This window comes from Trichoplusia ni, chromosome 19 (genome assembly GCF_003590095.1).
Source record: "Trichoplusia ni isolate ovarian cell line Hi5 chromosome 19, tn1, whole genome shotgun sequence".
Lineage (NCBI taxonomy): Eukaryota > Metazoa > Arthropoda > Insecta > Lepidoptera > Noctuidae > Trichoplusia > Trichoplusia ni.
This window is the reverse complement of record NC_039496.1, coordinates 5,358,240-5,372,701: the sequence shown is the minus strand read 5'-3', so window position 1 is coordinate 5,372,701 and position 14,462 is coordinate 5,358,240. Positions and strand designations below refer to the sequence as shown.

General features: G+C 39.5%; 2 protein-coding genes across 5 annotated transcripts in view; one reads left to right on the top strand and one right to left on the bottom strand.

The window, feature by feature from the left end:
- The window catches only part of LOC113503407 (tyrosine-protein phosphatase non-receptor type 9), a 41,108-nt gene extending 38,113 nt beyond the window's left edge, over positions 1 to 2,995 (top strand). For both annotated transcript variants that reach the window (XM_026885355.1, XM_026885354.1), the window contains exons 11-15: positions 701 to 930; positions 1,288 to 1,424; positions 1,506 to 1,582; positions 1,676 to 1,833; positions 1,918 to 2,995. In XM_026885355.1, the coding sequence (XP_026741156.1) occupies positions 701 to 930; positions 1,288 to 1,424; positions 1,506 to 1,582; positions 1,676 to 1,833; positions 1,918 to 1,989 (674 nt within the window). In that variant the 3' untranslated portion in view covers positions 1,990 to 2,995. The remainder of the gene's footprint in view (positions 1 to 700; positions 931 to 1,287; positions 1,425 to 1,505; positions 1,583 to 1,675; positions 1,834 to 1,917) is intronic.
- A 484-nt stretch (positions 2,996 to 3,479) lies between these two features.
- Positions 3,480 to 13,941, bottom strand: LOC113503405 (bumetanide-sensitive sodium-(potassium)-chloride cotransporter-like). 3 transcript variants are annotated; one of them, XM_026885345.1, is made up of 19 exons: positions 13,494 to 13,941; positions 13,066 to 13,136; positions 12,475 to 12,543; positions 12,068 to 12,248; positions 11,733 to 11,992; positions 11,323 to 11,431; positions 10,937 to 11,076; positions 10,502 to 10,684; positions 10,017 to 10,248; positions 9,717 to 9,838; positions 8,037 to 8,172; positions 7,572 to 7,783; positions 7,084 to 7,325; positions 6,443 to 6,753; positions 5,502 to 5,674; positions 5,101 to 5,252; positions 4,661 to 4,800; positions 4,207 to 4,340; positions 3,480 to 3,833 (listed from the first exon to the last, which is right to left on the bottom strand). In XM_026885345.1, the coding sequence occupies exons 1-19, from the start codon at positions 13,528 to 13,530 to the stop codon at positions 3,729 to 3,731; spliced, it is 3,009 nt and encodes a 1,002-aa protein (XP_026741146.1). In that variant the 5' UTR covers positions 13,531 to 13,941; the 3' UTR covers positions 3,480 to 3,728. The 3 variants fall into 3 exon arrangements, with proteins under 3 accessions (XP_026741146.1, XP_026741147.1, XP_026741148.1); XM_026885346.1 differs by having other exon boundaries at positions 5,502 to 5,611; XM_026885347.1 differs by lacking the exons at positions 3,480 to 3,833; positions 4,207 to 4,340; positions 4,661 to 4,800; positions 5,502 to 5,674 and having other exon boundaries at positions 5,136 to 5,252.
- Between the last annotated feature and the right edge of the window lie 521 nt (positions 13,942 to 14,462).

Genomic DNA, 14,462 nt, shown 5'->3' with positions numbered 1-14,462 from the left:
TTATTGATTTCCATGTATTGCCAGACACATAAGTACAACGATACTCATTCTTAGTAATGTACATTTAATATGATCACTTCGGAAAACTTATTATTTTTTACACTTTAACTAATAATTACGTTCTATGTCATCTTATTACTAGTTTTCGTCTTATACATTAATTTGGCTAGGTTCCCGCAGTACCTGGAATTACTCGCAATAAATGTTTACGATGGAAAATACAGTTTCTGCGAAAGATTAATAATAAGCCTCGTAGCGCGAATTCAAGTTCGATATAAACGTGGGGGAAATCCTCTGTTCCCAGAATCCGTTCGAATCGCAATGCCATTTACATTATTTTTTTGTTAGTTGTCCGCTGTTTTTCTTTGTTTTTAATGTAATTGGAATGGTGCCGTGACTTTGTTGTAACTTCTGCGTAAAACTCGTTACGTAAAAATAAAGTGATTATGGTACAAAATGCATTATATTTAAGCGAAAATTGGTTATTTTTATAGGAATTTGCCGTATACCTGTGATAACATTTAAGAAAACAGTTCCTCTAAAACGCTTATCAAATGTGTCTGCTTTTGGTTATTTGGTTATTCAAACATAGCTAGTATATTTACACAAATAAAGATTTTCAAGGACCTTGCTTATCAGCAAAAGATTTTGTGGAAAATTTTGCAGAATTAAAATAAGAGAGCGTTATTTGTTTTTGTAGGTCCCCTGCCAAAGACTTTCGGTGACTTCTGGCGCATGGTGTGGGAGCAGGGCTCGCTGGTGCTGGTGATGACGACGCGCGCGGTGGAGCGCGGGCGCGTCAAGTGCGGCCAGTACTGGCCGCTGGCCGCCGCGCAGCGCGCCGTCTACGGGGACTTCGCCGTCACCACCGAGGCCGTCGAGCAAGAGGACGACTACACCATCACGCATCTGCTGCTCACCGACCTCAGGGTATGAACTGCTACTGCAGTTAATTTTTTGCTATAAATAGTCCATGAGGTTCAAGGGTCGGGAACTAAAATCTAAAATTAAACCGCGATAAAATTCGTAAAAGTAGTTTCATGTCAATGTTTAACATTCGCGTAAACCTAAGAAACCACTAAAATTATCCAATTTAAAAAAATAGTTTCAAGCTTGATTTTACCTCTTCAACGTTTGAGCAATATTTTCAATCTTATGCTATTTAATGCTTGCATTTTTGACGTTGGAGCACAAAGCGCTGAATTGTTCCGACCTTTTGCGTTCAAGTAATCTTTTGCGTACTAGTTTTGTTGCTGCCAATGCATGTGACGCTATCCGTGTCCGCAGCGCGCGCAGTCCCGGCGCGTGTGGCACGGGCAGTACACGCGCTGGCCGGACTACGGCGTGCCGGGCGGCGGCAGCGCGCAGCCCGTGCTGCGCTTCCTGCTCCTCGTGCGCCGCGCGCAGCAGCGGGCGCTGCACGAGTACGTACAGGGGACGACGACGACGGGACACGCTCACTCACTTGTGGGACAGATTTATTAATCATTGTCCATCGTTTACAGGTTGGGAGATGCTTGGGCTGGACACAGTAGAGGACCTCCCATTGTCGTCCATTGTTCAGCGGGTATCGGAAGGACAGGTCAGCTTAAGCTTCTATGTAGTTTCAGTTTTACTATAAAGTAGTTTCATTTTAAAAATAATGTTTTTTTTTTATTGTAATTAAATTTTCCAGGCACGTTCCTGACGCTGGACATCTGCGCGTCGCGTCTGGCGGCGGAGGGCGCGCTGGACGTGCGCGGCACTGTGGAGCGGATCCGCGCGCAGCGAGCGCACTCCATACAGATGCCCGACCAGTACGTGTTCTGCCATCTGGCGCTGCTCGAGTACGCGGTGAGTACCGTTACCTAAACCAATGGAGGGTAGGTTGTTGACTGTCCTGACTGAAATAACTGTACGTATGTAATGTATTTCCAGGTGATGCACGGGTACCTGGACTCTGCAGATTTGGCCGGCTTCGACGACGAAAACGAAGAAGAGTCTGAATGAAGACTGACTCGTCCGTCCTGCGTCGTGCTGTGAGCCTGCCCCCGCAGAGCGCGCGCCCGCAGTGACCTCAGCCGAGCGACTGCTCTCACAGACTCATACAGTGTTTATATCGCTAACCAACACCCACCCACGTGTACGTGTCATAGACCTCAGTCCGACTGACCAAAGACCGCGCGTGAACGGACACGGTGCAATAGTACGGAACCCCTTCTCACAGCCGCCAAGCAACTGCACAAATGACAGATGTGTTCATTAGGCTAGCAGTGCGACCCGAGCGACAGGGCCCACACACGACCCGCACACGACCACACACTACGTGCGCCAGCGGCTGGAGCTACACGCTATCCGCATAGCTTAAGAAAATATTATCAAAACGTTCCTGTAGCATGAATAAGAACTGAATTATCAGGTATGGGAAGGAAGCCTCCTAACTCAAGTATTTATTTGCATATTATACTGTGTAACCAAAAATATTTCCACGATTATTTAGGTTTTTAATATTTATTTATATGATGTAAGGAGTTATATGGCTGTGTGAAGTTTTTGTCTGTAACTTATGTAGTCATGTTTATTTTGTATTCAATGAATGAATTATTATATTTAAATGCCACAAAATCATTTTATGTAAATGTGACCGCTGAATATCATTTGGTACGATTTAATATACGTTGAGGTGCTGGTAGGCTTAAAACATGAATTCATGCTAACCATTTAAATGTTTCATTCGCGAAGTGTCGCATGTGTATTATACATTTTTATAATCGCTAACGCTCTTCTTGAGCCATTATATGAATTTATGATAATGTTCTGAGGCATCTAGACGTCGTTACGAATTATTATAAATTATTATATTATAAATTTTACATAGACTGAGTAATGTTAATATGTTCTAAAGATTTACACGCGGCCCGTCGTACTAGCGTAAATTTATTATAACCTCAAAGTTGAAATCAACCTATATCTTCGTTTCTAATTCGTTCTAGTAAAGGATTTAATCAAACATACATACAATAATATTGTCAAATTAAATGAGATATTTTGATGTGCACACATATTTATTTTGAAAAGAAAGCATAGCAACATATCTTATGAGAGATGTATATACTTAGAACCGCCGTCCTGTTACGTAACGTACATATCGCAGTAGACGTGTCCCGTGTCGTGTCCGCGACTGTCCTCGCGCACGCAGTGTGCCCACTTATCGTCGCTCGCGGAACCCTATTGTGAACAAACCCTATCGTTTTTAAATGTAGCACTTGGTGTAAATATTTGTTATGCAACTTCTGCGAACGATTTTACGTCGGTCTGAAAATAGACAAATAATGGTGTATCTAAACATGTTTCTCTAATTATATTGTTTCTTATTAAGTAAATTGTTAATCTGGAACGTCTGTTGATTCTTGTAACTGTAAATATTTCATAATTATTTTCTGTTCTAAATCTAAATTAAAACCCTTGTGAAATATGTGTGAAATAAAAAAAACTTGTAATATATTTAAAAGAATAGTTTTATTTTTAACTCCAGTATAATACATAATAACATATGTAGATACATTACATTGTACAGTTTATATGGTTTTTGATGTTCTGATTCTTTAGAATAAACTTCCGAGTCACAGTGACCATAAAATTATTTATCTTTACAGCATAATTGATCGTATACACGATCATATATTGAGCAACCTAGCGCTCGAATCAGTAATATCGACCATTTTTATTACTATAAGAGTCAAATCTGCTCAGCCATCGATGACCACAGTGGAGTTGCCGCGCACAAACAGCGTTGGCGGCATGTCGTGACTCATGATGTCCAGCCAAGCCATATACATTGTGGCTGACGTACCCTGCGGGCATATAAATCACGTTACGCCGTATCACAATAGGGTATTTGACAAAAAAAACTAAGTAGTAAAGTTTCCCAAAAATATTGAATACGTATTTTCCTTTTTGACACATCATTAAAAGGACGGGAAGATTAAAAGAGCTTAAGGCGATGAAATGTATGGTAGTGGGGGCTAGTAATATAACTTGCTAGTAAAAAGCATGCTGGTAAGTGACGTCCTACGAGATTTTATTCACTGTATTCTCTTCATTTTTTGTTTATGAGAATAAATAAATGGGTATCCAATAAGTTTTTGGAAACCTTTCCGACTTACTTAACATTTTTTTTCTTACAATACCCTGTTACAAAAACATTTAACAAGGTGTAAGTAATACCTCTCTAGTGAAAGGCATCGACATCACGATGAGATCTGCTCCGTAAGAGTTTTCTATCAACAGTTCCCTTAGACGCAGGTATCTGCTTGTCTTGCCATGTAGCCTCATGGCTTCAGTATCCGATAAAAGAAGTTCTAAAAGAAAAAAATGTTGGATTACGGAATTATGTATAAATGTTCAGATTTTGGAATAGACTTTTAAAAGCGATGTAGCAAATTATACATCAGCAATGCGTTCGTTTTTACAACGTGTCATAAAACTGTGAGTCTCAAATGAAACATTTTACGCCGAGAGAGAAAAAATATCAATAGAATTGCATAAAACCTCAAGTCATGCAACCTTGGTTAGTTAATATTTCTCCAATGTCTCAAACACATTATTTAATGTCTCCATATGTATATTAAGGGTACTTATTTAACTATATAAATAAGAATAAAATAATATGAACACCTACCGTCGTCACCGGAACACCTGTGGTTGATTACTGTGCTGTGGAAGAATTTCCATGTGTTGTCAGATGGCTTCTCGCTTAAACCTTCAATCAATATAAGTTCTGAATATTCGATGCGAAACGACTTCAGAAGTTTCGCCACTCTGTGGGGAGAACGATTTGTGATGAATAGACAAATTGTACGGACGTGGATATTTCTTCTGTGCTAGTCTGCTGGAATAGTATGTTAATAAATAAGCAATGCGTTTGTCCACCTTTTACCTATATTTAGGCGCCGTTTGTTGAGAGGAGAAACAGGTATTCATTGAAAAAAAATGTAACGTACCTAAATGACTAATGACATTGTTAAACAACTGTTACTCATGTTTTGGAAGAATTACTCCGCTACTATGTCGCAGCGCAATTTCGGAAACGCGATTGAAAAAAAAAAATTGGCCACTTACTCGTCTTCCGTTGTCCTTCTATGATTACCCCGGGGTAGAGCAAATACCCTCATATTCATTTTCTCTTTACCAGATCGACGAGCTATTATGTATGGCAGCAGAATGTTCATGCCGCCATCGTCAAACAGCCACCACACATCCAAAACGCTGGTCTGTAAGTAAACATACTCGAAATTAGCTTGGATTCAACTATGACCGATTCGACCGACCGAAAAGAAACGATTTATTTACATCGGAATCTATGTTGCCGAACAAAGAAATATTTCTTACCTATATTATTAGTAAAACGTAGATTTAGGTCATCATCGGCCTAGCCTTTTCCCATCTATGTTGGGGTCGGCTTCCAGTATTAGTTTTATCAACACTTAACGCTAGGGATACATAATAAAAAGTATAATTACACTGTGAAAATTGAAATGCTTGTAATTTAGCTGCCGGGCTGACATCCTGGATTTGTTGGATTGCGTGGACGATGCAGCACTTTGACTGAGATGTATATTTAAAGCCGACTCTTGAAACAAAAAACGTAACAGGTACTGCCATATAAGGTTGTAAGCAAAACTACCTACGCTTTCTGAAATTATAAAAGGTGTAATTTTAAAGCCTTTCGTTCTACCCAGAAACAAGGACCTTACATCTTAGAGAGATGTCTTATTAATTTAGGGCGAGCATTAGAGCTAGAATTTGTTTTTTATGTGTGCGCTAAACTACAAACATAGGTAAATAAAGCTCACAATCTTCACCCTAAGATTGATAATATTACTTAACCTTGTAGACATAAAACTCGACAATCATCTATACCGATATACTTATATTCTCAAGAGGAAACGTTAGACTTTTTGTTTGAAACGAATAGGCTCTAAAACTAATAAATCGACATAAAAAATTCTTTGACCGACAAAGATACATTCTTTGGGAAGGATCACCGCTATCATCAATGACAGTTATGTCCATCTTAAAAGGTTGACTCAATATTACTAATAACTATTTTATGGATTATTTTTTATAAAACGGTGTAAATCCTTATAAAAATAAATACGTTAAAAAAAATTGTGAACAAAGTTGCTCTTTCCTTAATTTAATTTCAGTGAATCCTAAGATGGATATATCACTGTATTCTACCCAGCAAAATAGTTACACAGACGAAGTTGCGGGTAACATGTCTCTTGGTTTTCTGTTAATATTACACAATTGTCAAGTCAAAGGTTCGCATCAATATACAAAAGAGTGTTAAGTCAAAAAGAAAAAAACAAGTTTGTCAATAACATTAATACTGTCGTTACTCAAGTCAGCGCTCGCCCTAACACAGCCGGTGAGTTTAAATGAGCGTGTAGGAACATACCCGGCATCTGGTCGTCGGCTACGTAGCGCAGGGGGCTGTCTATCTCGAGGTCGGAGTCGGAGTTCATGACGGTGACGGCGCGCGAGTGCGGGCTCTCTTGCGAGAGCGGTTGCTCGCCGGTGTCCACAAACGAGGGCCCCGCCGCCGGACCCCGACCCGGCCCGCGGACCACGCTGGTCGAGTCCTCGTCGTCGCGCCCCACAGAGTTAGTGTCCAGGTTCGCACCGCGTGCCACCATCAACGAATCAGGCAGCCGCATGTTCGACGGCACGCGCAAGATCGACACTGACATCCCAAACTTGAAGGACGCACTGATAGCGAGTAACACGACAACGAAATATGTAAATAGGTGGGTAGTAGGTTTCTTGTATTTTTGTTAAATAGATATTGCAGATATGAGGTCATTTTTCTGCATTTGTAGGTACGTTCCTAAATTGCCGCAGGCAATAAAACTATCGATCTACGACCAGCTTAAGGTTGGGTTTGTGGGTAGCGGGGAGGGCATCAGGACAGCCGATCAACTATCCTAACAGGACACGAGAGAGAAGGGCAAATTTATTTGTTGGAAAGCAACTCAAGCTGTGAATAATGCTTGGCTAAGATTCGATGATAATACAAAAACTCAATTACATAGGTCTTACCGAATCATACGATAATAAGTGAGGAGCGTTTCGTGTGAACTGACGGTCCAGTTGTGTTTGTAGCCCAGCAGTAGAACGTTCGGCGCTATCCTGCCGATGCCGGCGGCTTGCAACAGAGCTAGGATACCTTGCTCGTAGCTGAACTCTTGCAACAAAATATAAAACGCGCGGAACTTTTCCTTGCGATAGATTTCTTCAGCCGCAAGGCGTCTTTTTTGTCGCTCAGCTAATGTCAGTTTGGTCTGAAATAAAAAAAACCAAAAGCTTTTTGTTTTCAGTAATCGAATGTGCCTGTAAAAGGCCTACCCTTTTCAGACACTTTCTAAATGCGCATATAATTATGCAGATGCGACCAAGTTTATGCAACGGCAGTATAAACAGATCTAGTATGCAATTCGGAGTTCGTTTCTAATAACGGAAAAGTCGCATAACTCGAAAACTACTAATCGTGGAGCTAAGGAATACTATTTACAATGCTCTATATTTACAGTTACAATATCCGCCACGAGCATAAATGATCCAACTTTCGTTAAGAGACCTCCCATGTCGAGTAGCCAAGGTCTCGACCCCGGCTTCCCCGCCAGCACTAGCAGCTGGGGGTTAAACGATTTGATATTCGCCGTGCGATGTGATATATTTAATATACTGGTGATCGTCTCTTGATAACGTTGTGCTTCTGTGCTACTGCCCCAGCTTGCTTCTGGAATTTCAGAGGAAAAAAGCGTCAAATGTTCTGGCAGAAATACATAAGTAGTATTTTAATCAACCCACTTCAAGGAGGATGTTATCAATTTGTTTGTATTTTATATTTTTCTATTTTTTACCTCAGAACTTCGGATTGGGTGAAGATTTTGTTGATTGTTTTAAAAAAAATGGTGAATAAAATCACGTTCTTTAAATTTTAAATGGAATTGCGATTTTTTGTAGTCTAATAAATATTACAAGAAAAATACCTGGTTTCCTGTACAATACCAGAAGGTATAGAGTGATGAATATAAACGTGGTGAGCAACGCCATCACCCAGCTGATCACCATCATTATAGCTAGGCACAGTACGAAGCCCCCCAGCGACAACCATGTATTGAAGAACTGAGGACATTAACAAATTTTATATAGCTGTCATTTTTGGTAGCTGGTAAAAAAAAATTATGAAGAAAAGATTCGAGTAAACATTAAAAAAAAACAAAAAAAAATTGAAATTGATTTACCCTAAATCGTGGCCGCCAGCTGATCGGTTTGAAGAAGGCCGCGTGGAAGGTGCAAAAGTTGATGAGTGCGTACGATGCTAAGTAGAAGTTGGTGATCAGTGGCGCTATCATATTCAAATCCGCTGTAATAGCAAATAATAGTACTGAACATCTGATCATATATGATCAAATAAATCGAAGAATGTTTTTTTTTACATTACGTGGTTACTTATAATAAGGAAGTCTACCATATTTTTTGTCTGTCACAACACTTTTGGACAATTTGTAACCGTAGTGTAATATTGATTACAATGAGCAAAATGACACTGAACCAGAAAAAGCAGATCCTCTGTAAGGTTCTGTTTGCGTAACGCTTCGAGAAGAATATTAGATAATATAAATATAAAACGCGCGAACTTTCCTTGCGATAGATTTCTTCAGCCGCAAGGCGTCTTTTTTGTCGCTCAGCTAATGTCAGTTTGGTCTGAAATAAAAAAAACCAAAAGCTTTTGTTTCAGTAATCGAATGTGCCTGTAAAAGGCCTACCCTTTTCAGACACTTTCTAAATGCGCATATAATTATGCAGATGCGACCAAGTTTATGCAACGGCAGTATAAACAGATCTAGTATGCAATTCGGAGTTCGTTTCTAATAACGGAAAAGTCGCATAACTCGAAAACTACTAATCGTGGAGCTAAGGAATACTATTTACAATGCTCTATATTTACAGTTACAATATCCGCCACGAGCATAAATGATCCAACTTTCGTTAAGAGACCTCCCATGTCGAGTAGCCAAGGTCTCGACCCCGGCTTCCCCGCCAGCACTAGCAGCTGGGGGTTAAACGATTTGATATTCGCCGTGCGATGTGATATATTTAATATACTGGTGATCGTCTCTTGATAACGTTGTGCTTCTGTGCTACTGCCCCAGCTTGCTTCTGGAATTTCAGAGGAAAAAAGCGTCAAATGTTCTGGCAGAAATACATAAGTAGTATTTTAATCAACCCACTTCAAGGAGGATGTTATCAATTTGTTTGTATTTTATATTTTTCTATTTTTTACCTCAGAACTTCGGATTGGGTGAAGATTTTGTTGATTGTTTTAAAAAAAATGGTGAATAAAATCACGTTCTTTAAATTTTAAATGGAATTGCGATTTTTTGTAGTCTAATAAATATTACAAGAAAAATACCTGGTTTCCTGTACAATACCAGAAGGTATAGAGTGATGAATATAAACGTGGTGAGCAACGCCATCACCCAGCTGATCACCATCATTATAGCTAGCACAGTACGAAGCCCCCAGCGACAACCATGTATTGAAGAACTGAGGACATTAACAAATTTTATATAGCTGTCATTTTTGGTAGCTGGTAAAAAAAAATTATGAAGAAAAGATTCGAGTAAACATTAAAAAAAAACAAAAAAAAATTGAAATTGATTTACCCTAAATCGTGGCCGCCAGCTGATCGGTTTGAAGAAGGCCGCGTGGAAGGTGCAAAAGTTGATGAGTGCGTACGATGCTAAGTAGAAGTTGGTGATCAGTGGCGCTATCATATTCAAATCCGCTGTAATAGCAAATAATAGTACTGAACATCTGATCATATATGATCAAATAAAATCGAAGAATGTTTTTTTTTTACATTACGTGGTCTACTTATAATAAGGAAGTCTACCATATTTTTTGTCTGTCACAACACTTTTGGACAATTTCGGTAACCCGGTAGGTCGTAAATATTGACTTACCAATGAGCAAAAATGACACTGAAACACAGAAAACAAGCACGTATCCTCTGTAAGGTTCTCCGTGTTTGCCGTAACGCTTCGAGAAGAATATTAGTCCGGGGTATACGCGGTCGAGGCCTAGAGCCTGGATCAAGCGGGGCACTGATAGCAGGTTAGTGAGGGCAGTGGAAAGCGTTGCCGCCCAGCAGCCGGCGTAGATGAGAGGGCTCCAGAACGCCATCAGGTGCATTATCTATAAAGATGAAAACGCTAATGTTAACAATTTCGTAAAAAAGGTAAAGTTTGGAATTATAAGAATAGAATCGAAAACGCAAGAGCACTTTAGCATATGGATGTTTTGAGATAAGGGTTCTTTGCTTTCGAATGTCCTAAAACACACACACACACACAGCAGCTTTGTACGGGCCCTAAATCAACCAGGATTATACATAGTATTTACCTAAAACTTATCATTATATATTATACAATGACACTCAATCCCTTACTTGATAGTTGTTATGAAGACCGTATGGACAGTTGGGTTTGCAGCTGTCGACCGCTGGATCGTTCACAACGCCGGACGCGTCACGCAATGCCCCCGCGCCGGACAGAGATGCCATCACCAGGTAAGTCGTTATCGATATACCGAGGGCTATGAGTGTGCCCTTAGGAATGGCAGTCCCTGGGTCCTGGACAAATCAAACGATATGTTGATGCAATGTAACATTATGTAAGCCAGTTCATAGGTACCCAGATGATATTTAAAACACTAGTTGGCTTGATGAAAACTTTGAATATGCCTATACCCTGTATGGTAGTGAAAAAACCATTATGCCCAAGAACATACAAGATCAATAAAAAAGAATCAGTTTTTATAAGTATTCAATTCAATGTTTGAATGGTAATGGAAACCTATCAACGACGTATTGTTATATAGCAACCTTGAGATCACCACATATATTGGCGCCGGCTTGCACCCCGGTCACCGCGGGGAAGTATATCGCGAACACGCTGAAGAAGCCGTAGAACTCGCCCTCGCTGAACCGGTAGTCCGGCAACCAATTCGCTTTAGCTCTGTCCACTGTAAGCAGATGTAGAGAGTAGATCAGGGTTCCTACGTGAAAAGTTCAAGGTTCCTAGTGCAATGTAGATTAGGTAGGTGAATAAGAAAAGGTCGGATTCGCAGAGTCCTAAGTTACAACAAACCAGTAGGTAATTGCAAGAATATCAAGACTTAGTGAACGAGGCATGTCAGATGTCATAGCTTTTTTTGTATCTGATAGTATAGTACCAAGTGATTGTGGTTTTGAAAGATGCAGGTACCTACCACTGAGCCCTACGAATCCTTGAGCTAGTTCTTCATCTGTTGTTGGACCAAGGATCGCACCCAGTATGTAGTTACTTATTGCAGTAACTATTATAGTTATCAAAAAATTCTGCAAGCACCATAAAAATTTAAATTATACAGCCTGAGTTTGATGAAAAATATAGACCCAATTAAAATGAGGCTAACATTAAACAAATGACGTATAGTAATCAGTAATCTATAAACTTAGTGTTATTATTAAACATGGTGTCTTGTATATGTGACGAGATCGGGTAAGAATGCTATCGTTTATGTATCCTTGGATATTTGATATAAGTGCGAAAAACATTTCTACCATTCTAACTTCACTTTCTTCAATACTTATTATAATAAGACATGTAACGACAAATGTCTAGACTGTAAAGACTTACTTGTGTTTTGGTTTCCCAATCCATACCAACAGCACAAATAATGCACATGACGAAAAGAGCTATCGCACCGACTATCCTGGTGTCATTGGGACCATTGTCTATAATTGTCATGTTCTTAGACTTGAGTAACTCGTTGAGGGAATCACAGAAGCCAATGGTGTTCATGCTTGCCGCCACAGCGTTGGCGAACGCGAATATGATCCCTACGGACGCACCGAGTTCCGCGCCGAGAGATCTAGATACCAGGAAATAAACTCCTCCTACGAAAGTTATTAAAGTCAGTGTTGACTGATATAATATTTAGAAAAGAATTGATCCTTTATGTAATTAGTTACCTCCCTGTAGTTCCCCGTTCGTACAAATAGCGCTCAAGGAGAGTGTGGTGATGACGCAGACTACGCCAGAGATGAAGATGATGACGACGGAATACGCGATCCCGGCCTGCGCCACGATCCACGAGATACGCAGGAACAGCATCACGCCCCAGATGTTCAGCAGACATGGTATCAACACACCCTAGCCGACAAATAGAAAAACAGAAATGTAGTGTTTGGAAAAGAAGTTTTAGTGGTCATGGTACACATTCCATTCCCCATACTTTTCTCTACAAATTTACATGAATAACCTTAAGCTTTAGCTTCCATACGTCTCCTGATGGCGTCACGTTATTGACTTTATTGCATCTCAAAATTGGGACAGTTGTATCGACAAGAAAATATGTTTTGAATATGAAATAACGTACCTGCACCCATCCTAATTTAATGCCTCCAAAAGTGGTTAGTTCTGGAGTTGGGTTTACTTTGAGTGCTTCCTGTTGGACATATACTTTGGTTAATATGACAAAGGGGAAAGCTTAAGAAAAAATACAAATCGACAGTATTCCATGTACTGGAGCAACCCTTCAAAGCAGGTGTGTTCAATCTTCTTTTATAGGGGCCACAAACAGATTTCAGCCATGGGGCCTAAAGAGCAAGCAAAACGCATTTATGGGACTACATTAAAACCTAATGAAATAAAAATTTGAGTAGTTTAGAATAAATTTACTTCGGGATGAAAAATAACATAGACCCGGTTGCATGCGGTTCGCGGACGGCTTCAGTTAGGAGTTACTGCTCCAGAGGATTAAAAGGACTAAAATGTAACGGTGTATACTCTTGCATGTGAAAGTTAATCACCAAGCACTGGATTTCCTTTAATCGGCGAGTTAAGTATTTTCCGATAGAGCTTTGAACATTTTTCTAAATAATTTCGCACTTCATATCAACTGTCTATGAATACGATAGTAAGTACATATATAGAATAGTTAAGAATGTATAATGTGTTTAAGGCTTACCGGATCGTCGCCAATTTGGTGGGATATTCGGTAATAATAGCCACCGATTTCCACAGAACGCCGTCGTAAAGCTAAAGTTAAAAAAAAATTACTACATTAAACTTTCAGAGGTTTGTGCTCAAAAGGTCAAAACGGAGGCCTATTAAAAGGGGTTTAAAATCGCGAGTTAAAACATAAAATTGTTAACCTACAATGTGCCTATCAATACTCATCCCTTCTGTAGATTAAATGAAAAAGACTTTCGTCCTGTACTACCCCTAAAGGTTTTCTAATTATTGACTCGCTTGAATTTTATGGAAGGGAACATAAATTTATATTTATAACAATAAGCTAATGGAAAAAAATATCGAAAAATGAAAAGGGGACTTGAAAATTTTGTCGGAAAATACACCAGGTATTTCAACATCGTTTTATAATGCTTCACTTACCGACTTCTTCAGAATTACGCTGGCCCCGTGGATTCATCGCCGAAACATGTAAAATAACGTAATTTCAGATCAACAGATTCACTCGTCACTAAATCGCGTTCCAATTCTAGTTCATTAATCCGTTGGTATTCTCGTGGTCACCCTCGGCCGCCGACTCGTACCAACTGCCTCCACACCACACTGCACCGGTTACTCCACAGACTTCGCGACAAATGTAACTAGACCCCTACACTTCGTTTATGCGTCAATATCTTTATTGGCATAAGACCTTTTTTAATCCATCTGAGAGTCTTGTTAGCATGGTCGTTTAACAAAACAATCGATCATACACGGATGCACTGTGAAGTTATTTTGTGTTTACATTTCGGTGTCGAGCGGAAAGTTAACGTGGTTGTAACTGTCCAATAATTATAACGTTCTAGATTTTGTTTTGTCTTGTAATCCCGGGTATTTCAATTAGAATAATGTATATTTCGCTAATATTTTGCTTTCAAAGAATAAGTGGATACATATTATTACTGAAAGCGGTACGGAATGTAATTTCTTTAGTATTTTGACAACTGTCTTCTTTGATTGTATTGTCTAGCTTTAGTCTCTGTGTAGATCTGTCTTGTAAAGTCTTATTAACTAAGGAGGTCTAATAATAATTGTCTACGATGATGAGAAGTAAATAAAGTCTGAGATAAATATCCTATCAAGAAATAATATTAAATGCCATGTGAAACTGTTATGGAAGCGGTAATCGTATACAACACATTATTATGTCTGGACTCATGAGTTAACATGAAAAGCCAATGGAAACATACATAATGAGTACGTCGTTCACGTAGAATAAGTTGGTCCCTTGCTCAATGAGGAATGGAACTGAAGGATGAAAGGGAGTTATGACAAGTAGGTATAATAAGCTTTTTATCCTTTTAAATGACTCCTGCAGGAAGCAATTTTATCCTTCCATCACAGAGGTTTTAA

Excerpts from the sequence above, each read along its gene's own strand:
- LOC113503405 (XM_026885345.1), bottom strand. The coding sequence starts at position 13,530 with ATGAATCCACGGGGCCAGCGTAATTCTGAAGAAGTCG. Across the intron at positions 9,839-10,016 it reads AGTGTCATTTTTGCTCATTG|CGGATTTGAATATGATAGCG; the intron begins GTAAGTCAATAT and ends TTGCTATTACAG. Across the intron at positions 5,253-5,501 it reads AGCATTTCAATTTTCACAGT|ACCAGCGTTTTGGATGTGTG; the intron begins GTAATTATACTT and ends GTTTACTTACAG.